General features: G+C 55.3%; 2 protein-coding genes across 7 annotated transcripts in view; both read left to right on the forward strand.

Moving 5' to 3' along the window:
• Positions 1 to 3,263, forward strand: part of ACACB (acetyl-CoA carboxylase beta) — a 138,505-nt gene extending 135,242 nt beyond the window's left edge. For both annotated transcript variants that reach the window (XM_079942307.1, XM_079942306.1), the window contains 3 exons: positions 440 to 610; positions 721 to 857; positions 1,088 to 3,263. In XM_079942307.1, coding sequence (XP_079798433.1) covers positions 440 to 610; positions 721 to 857; positions 1,088 to 1,214 — 435 coding nt within the window. In that variant the 3' untranslated portion in view covers positions 1,215 to 3,263. The remainder of the gene's footprint in view (positions 1 to 439; positions 611 to 720; positions 858 to 1,087) is intronic.
• Positions 3,264 to 3,795: 532 nt separating this feature from the next.
• The window catches only part of MYO1H (myosin IH), a 141,986-nt gene continuing 138,836 nt past the window's right edge, over positions 3,796 to 6,945 (forward strand). For all 5 annotated transcript variants that reach the window (XR_013831234.1, XM_079942187.1, XM_079942185.1 and 2 more), the window contains exon 1: positions 3,796 to 4,457. The gene's annotated coding sequence lies outside the window, so the exon portion shown is untranslated. The remainder of the gene's footprint in view (positions 4,458 to 6,945) is intronic.

A 6,945-nucleotide genomic window follows, 5' to 3' on the forward strand; every position in this document is an offset into this window, starting at 1 on the left:
AAGTTTGGGAACCACCAGTCTAACCTCTGTGTGTGTTTAGAACTGCAGGTCCAGATTTGGGAACCATTGTTCCCACCCTGCATTCACCCACCACTGACCATCACAACCCCGCCCTATTGCCCTGTCCCCACGAGGACATCCCCAGTCCTGCTCCCCCTGCGTCCCGTGCTCCTTCCTACCTCGCCTAAGCCCTCCGTACCTCTGGTGAGCCCGTGTTCTGTGTCTGGAGGTGGACGTGGGCGCCAGGTTTGTTCTCCAGGAGAGGCAGCCTAGAGACCTGGCAGTGTCCTGCCTCTGCCGCCTCTCCAAGCCTCAGTTTCCCGGCCTGTAAAATGGGAATGGTCCCAGAGCCTTCCCCAGCACAGGGCCGGGCCCCGGCAACCTCCCGAGTCCCCCGCCCCACCGTTTCTGGGGGCTCAGGCCCGGGGCTTGTCCACAGGACATCCTGGATTGGAAGACTGCCCGCACCTTCCTGTACTGGCGTCTGCGTCGCCTGCTGCTGGAGGACCAGGTCAAGCAGGAGGTCCTGCAGGCCTGCAGCGACCTCAGCCACGTGCACGTCCAGTCCATGCTGCGCCGCTGGTTCATGGAGATGGAGGGGGCCGTCAAGGTCCTGGGGCAGAGATGGGTGGGCTGGCAGGCGGGGGCCAAGGGGGGCCCGAGGGGGAGCCCCGCCCGGCAGGGTGTCCCTCCCTGACGCAGCCTCTGTTCGCTCCCCAGGCCTACCTGTGGGACAACAACCAGACGGCAGTGCAGTGGCTGGAGCAGCACTGGCAGGCGGGAGAGGGGCTGCGCTCCACCATCCGCGAGAACATAGAGTACTTGAAGCGAGACTCTGTCCTCAAGACCATCCGAGGGTGAGTGCCCGCCCCGCCTGCCCACCCACCTCTTGGACTTGTCAGCGAGCGCAAAAGCCAGGACTCGTGTGACAGTGACCACAGCAGGAAGAGTGTTGGGAGCTCTGGGTGGTTGGCTGCCCCCCGCCCCAGGAATGGGAAGGGGCCCTGCGCAGGGATCTGGGGCTGCCGTAGGGCCCAGTGAACTCAGGAGCAGGAATGGCCTCACCCTTCTTTCCCCTCCCGTGCAGCCTGGTTCAAGAAAACCCCGAGGTGGCCGTGGACTCCGTGGTGTACATATGTCAGCATGTCAGCCCGGCCGAGCGGGCCCAGATCATTCACCTCCTGTCCACCATGGACAGCCCGGCCTCCACCTGACCCCGGTCCTGCCGGCCACTTGCAGGTCCACGGGCAAGAGAAACCGCACTGATCTGCTGACTGCAGGCCCTCGCCTGCACCTTGGGAATTTGCTTTTTAAAACTGCTGCAAGGCTGCTGACCCCCAAGTCGCTCCTGTTTCAATAAAAGTCTCAGAAGTGGCCCCTTCCAAGCAGAAATCACCTCCTCTCCATTGTTGGCAAGTCTGTGTTTTGTCTCTTAAGACATTTTGCTGCGTCACTGAATTGAATTGAACCCAAACACCCCAGTTTCCAGCCACTTTCCGGTGCCTGCTTTGTGGGATCCAGGTGTTCTTTTTAGGCTCATTTTATATCAGAGCATAGAATCTTATTATTATTATTTTTACTCTGAGACCAGCTCATGATGTAATCATCTTATAGCAGCATAACAAAGCAAGAAAAATAGAGGCAAGACAAGAGAAAACCTATTTTTGTAATGGTGCTTATTCGGATCCTGTTGCGTCACCCAGGAAAGGGTATGAATGATTTTTTATTAAGAGCGTAAAATGGTATTTTGCTCCCCATGTGGCCCCTAGTAGTGAATCACTAGCAATGTCCCATTACCAGGCTTAGTTCTCTCATTAGCAGAGAATTGCATAGCCGTAGGTTCAAGGGCATTGGGAGACTTCTTTTATGTGATTCACAGCCCTCTGCCTGCCCCTTCCCTCCGAGGAGGAGAGGACGAACCCTCCCATGTCCTGGAGGGTGCATGAAGAGGCAGGCATCCTCCAGCCCAGGTTGGGAGGACAAAGAAGAGAAGGAAAGCCTTCTCCAAACTCGCAGCCCATCTTGCTCACAGGTGTCACCACTGTGCTTGCTATCACCTGCCTTGGAGGGCCCTTTGGGTCACCTTCACTGTTTCGCCTCTTGCCTCAATGTCCGTCGGTGGGATCTGGCCCTGATGGACAGAGCTGTTGGTTCCCGAGGACTGGAGCACGAGGACCACACTGATTCACTCAGGGAGGGCTTCGCGCTGCATCCGCCAGTACCTGAAGGCCGCACAGCATCAGGACCCGCGACCCTTCTGGCCCCGTCCATCTGTCCCTGGGTGCCAGTGATGGGAGGGAGTTGGCCACCCTCCACTGCTGTGATGGGCAGTTTGAGGACACCAAACATTACACCTGTCCAACTTGGAGGCCAGCGAGGTTGCCCGGGGAAGCCCCTACAAGCTGGGATGCTGGAGGATGTTTGAGGCCGTCGGCCAATGACAGCTCTGGCCGATGAAGGTGGTGTGGGTGCAGCGAGGGGTGGGAGAAAGATAAATTAGCCGTTGTCGCATCCTGAGACTGGAGGGGGCAGGGAAGAGTCCATGCTGCTTTGGGAACTGAATGCTTTCTGTTGGGGGGAGGCCCTGCTGGTTTGGGAGGGATGATAAGTCGATGACTAGCTGCTACCCAGGAACAGTGGGCGGAGGAACCTGCCGGGAAATGTGTGGAATGAATAATTTTTTGAAGGAAGTACTTTGACCTTGGCTTATTTGGACCAGAGAAAGCAGGCCGCCTCACTGGGGAATCACTGCCCATTCTCCGACAACCACTGAGATCTTGTGCAAGCCCCCATCTCAGGAGGACAAAGCTCTGATTTGACTTCCCCTCCCGAAGGCCACCGGGGGAGCGGGGGACCACTTCATGCTTGCAGCTCAATTTCAAACATGGACGCAAGCTGCTGTCTGCCGGCAGCTGAACAGACTTTCCCTGATGGGGTCGACTTTTCTTCCCTCGAGAGACTTAGCACAGGCGCCTCCAGGGAAGGGAGAAAGGATCAGACCCCTGAGTGTGCACAGAGGCCTGGGTGGGCAGCCCGGGTCTAAACTGAATGCTCAGGGTGACGGCCACTGGCTACCTCCAGTGCCCTGGCCTCGTCCCGTGCAATCCCATGAGCTTTTGAGGTGGATGCTACAATTCTGTCTACTTTCTGTCTCTCTGAACTTAGCTATTCTAGGTGCCTCATAGAAGTAGAATCATACAGTATTTGTCTTTTTGTGACTGGCTTATTTCATTTCGTATAATGTACTCAAGGTTCATTTATGCTGTAGCAGGTGTCAGGATTGCCTTCCTTTTTGAGGTTGAACAATTCCATCATTATATAGATCACATTTTGTTTATCCATCATCTGTCGATGGACACTTGGGCTGCTGTGAATAGTGCTGCTGTGAACATGAATGGCAAATATCTGTTCGAGTCTCTACTTTCACTTCTTTTCTTTTGGGTGTATTCCCAGAGGGGAATTGCTGGGTCACGTGGCCAATCTGTATTTAAGTGTTTGAGGAACAGTCGCCGGTTTCCGTGGGGCAACACCATTTTACATTCCCACCGTCACTGCACGAGGGTTCTGATGTGTTCGCATCCTCATTAACCCATGTTGTTTTCTGTTTGTTGTTTTTTTATGGTAGCCATCCTGTTGGGTGGAGCCTAGAAGCCATTTTAACTCAAAAGACATTGAACCTTTTTCCTTGCATCCCTCAGACATCTTGGGCGGGATGTACAGACCCCACCAGCGAGCCTGTAAATTCCCAATTCCTCTGCCTCCGCTTCCGCTGCCCACTCAGTTGCTCCTCCCCCGGTTGCCCTGCCTCCCTTCCTTCCGCCAATGAAGTTTCCCGTGTTTCAGCTGCCTATTTAGTCTTTGCCCTGCTACCCCTGCACTCGGGGGACTGTGACTCTGGAGATGGAAGGTTCAGTATCTGTACCCAGAGGAACGGCATCGGTACAACCAGCATCCTCCAGAGGCACCACCTCATCTCCTACTTCTGACCTTTTATCCTTCCTCTAACCTCCACCAGCTGCCTTTCAGGAGCAAACACTACACCAGGCAGTACGGTGCCGTGGAAGGGGCCAGGAGATCTACAGACCCAGGGTTAAATCCCAGCAGCGTAACCTCAGAGTTTTGGCTCCTTTTTATTTTATTTATTTATTTATTTATGTATTTTGCGGTACGCGGGCCTCTCACTGTTGTGGCCTCTCCCGCCGCGGAGCACAGGCTCCGGCCACGCAGGCTCAGCGGCCATGGCTCACGGGCCCAGCAGCTCCGCGGCATGTGGGATCTTCCCGGACCGGGGCACGAACCCGTGTCCCCTGCATCGGCAGGCGGACTCTGAACCACTGCGTTGGCTCCTTTTTAAACCAGCAAGTAGACAGTGTCCACTGAGCCCTCTGAGACAGACGACTGACCGTGGGGAAGCAGAGTGTCATCGGAATCCCATCTCTACCCCTTGCTAATCACAGGTAAGCTACTCGGCCTCTCTGAGCCTCCGTTTCCTCTTCTGTAAAATGGGGGTGTGTTTGTTTTCTACGGCTGCTGTAACAATTAGCACAAACTCGGTGGCTTAAAAACAACACAAGTTTATTCTCTTACAGTTCTGGAGGTCAGGAGTCCGAAATAGGTCTCGCTGGGCTAAAATCAGGGTGCTGGCAAGGCTGCAGTCCTTCTAGAAGCTCTAAGGGAGAATCTGTTTTCTTGGCTTTTGAAGCTTCTAGAGGCCTCCTTCCATCTTCAGAGCTTGACATTGACTTCCCTCTTCTACTTTGAGCCTGTGATTACATTGGGCCCACCTGGATAATCCAGGCTGCTCTCCCAGCTTAAGGGCAGCTGATGAGCAACATTGATTCCATCTGCTACCCTAATTACCCTTGCCACGTAGCATACAGTCACAGGTGCTGGCGATTAGTATGTGGCTGCCTTTGGGGGCCATTATTCTGCCCACCACAGAGCGTGGCGGCTTTACACCATGGGGAGTAGGAGGGAAAAATAAGATACACTGTGTCATAGTGCATATTGTAGCATGGAGTAAGCCCCCTCTGCTGGTAAGCCAGTGTTATTTGTCTTTTTGTTGTTAGACTGTGGGTGATTTCTCGTGGAGGGGGAAGAAAAGCTGCACAATCATGATCTGAGACTCAGTTTTCTCATCTGGGAAATGGGACCATCCCACTGGCTGGGTGTCTGGTTGTGCTGTTTCAGGGAGATGCTGCGGGAGCAGCGTTTAACTCCACGATGCACACGGCGGGCCCTCAAAGGGTGGCAATGAGTATGTTTCTCCCATTAGTTGGCCAACTGCAGAGAAACCCTCAATTAAGCCTCATTCCTCCGTCTCTCCTCTATGCTTTCTTCTGGCGTCAGTGTGGTCCCTGCACAGGTGGGGTTCTGGCTGTGACTGGGGCTCTTGCCCAGAGCCCGTGACCCTGTGGCCTTGGCATTTTTGCCCTGACTCTGTACATACCTGGCCCCATTTGCCTGTGGTAAGGAATGGATGCGACTCAAGAAAGGGCTCCCCAGCCCTCTCCACGTGGTGATCCAGCCACTCAGCCGCCATCCTCCCAGCTTAGCACCCCAGGAGGAGGGCACCCCTGTGTCTCAGAGCTTCTACAGAGCCCCCAGGTGATGCTTATTGGCTGTGACCAGTATGGCCTGAGTCACTTGCCCCCCAGTCAGTCACCGGGGATGCCCGGGGGTTGTGATGCTCTTATCGGTCAGGCCTGAGTCAACAGGGCCACCCTGGAGCCAAGCTGAGGAAGAGGGGTGCTGGGGAGAGAAAGGCATCCCAGGGCTGCTGCAGGCACCCCCTCCCTGCGGCCTGCCTGTTCTCCACTGAGGTGGGGCCCCATTCAGCACTTCCCGATACCACCCACAGCCCCATCATCCCCTACCTTCCCTACTTGCTAATCGTTGCATGTGTGAATCTGGTCTCCCCAGTGAGGCTGCAAGCCCCTTCCTGGGTGGGCTTAAGAGTTCAACCAACTCCTAATTAACATGCCCTTTTGCTGTTACCTTGGGTGGCAAGTCACCTCCATTAGTCCTCTGAGCCTCAGTTTCTCCGTCTGCAAAATAGGTGTAATAACTAGTAGGACACGCCTCTTAGGGTTGTAGCGAGGATGGAATGAGCTAATTGACAGCAGTGACTGGCGCAGGGCCTGGTGCTGAAAAGGGTGCCCCCTCCTCCCACCTTGCTGCCTTCTCTGACCCCAGGCGGGCACCAAGAGCCAGCTCTGGGGAGCGCTGCTGAGCTCGGGCTCTGGACCTGGCACACACAGACTCAGTCCTGCCTCCTCGCTGGACCCCAAGTCCTACCCAACCTCTCTGAGCCTCGCCTTCTGAACAGTAAGCGGGGTTCACATCACTGCCTGAGCGAATGCCCATCCAGAGCCTGGCACCATGGGATGGTGACCGGCGGCCAGGCTAATTTTACCGATAACGACAAAGTCCTCCCAGTGTCTGGCACAATGGGAACCTGGCATCAGAAGACCTGGGCTCAGTGTTGCCTCTCTGGGCCTCGGTTTTCCCATCTGTAAGGGGGGTGTCTCCGCCGTGAGGGTCGAGGGGCGCTGTTGTCCTTTACCCCTCCCTCCCCCGTCAACCCCACCCACCCACCCAAGCCACAGAGCTGCGTTCAGCCTTTATTGACAGAAGACGGTTCTCCACCACAATGGTACACAGTCCTGGCATCACCCGAACACGCGTCTTCCTTAATGACTCAGACATCTTCTCGGCGGGGGGCAGGTCACGTCACACAAAGCAGCTGAGCAGTGCCAGTCAGACGGGCAGCACTGAGCTGTGTGTAACGATGGTGATGCTTGGTGGAAAGTTCCAGAATTAGGAAGAAGTTAGAGATGGTCCTTTGAGACAGGCCTGAACACCAAGCCTCCCAGGTGGCTGTGGATGAATCAGAAAATTCTGGCTCTAGGGTTCAGGAACTCCCAGATGTTGGTCAGGACAGTG

Source organism: Stenella coeruleoalba (assembly GCF_951394435.1).
Source record: "Stenella coeruleoalba genome assembly, chromosome: 14".
NCBI classification, from domain to species: domain Eukaryota; kingdom Metazoa; phylum Chordata; class Mammalia; order Artiodactyla; family Delphinidae; genus Stenella; species Stenella coeruleoalba.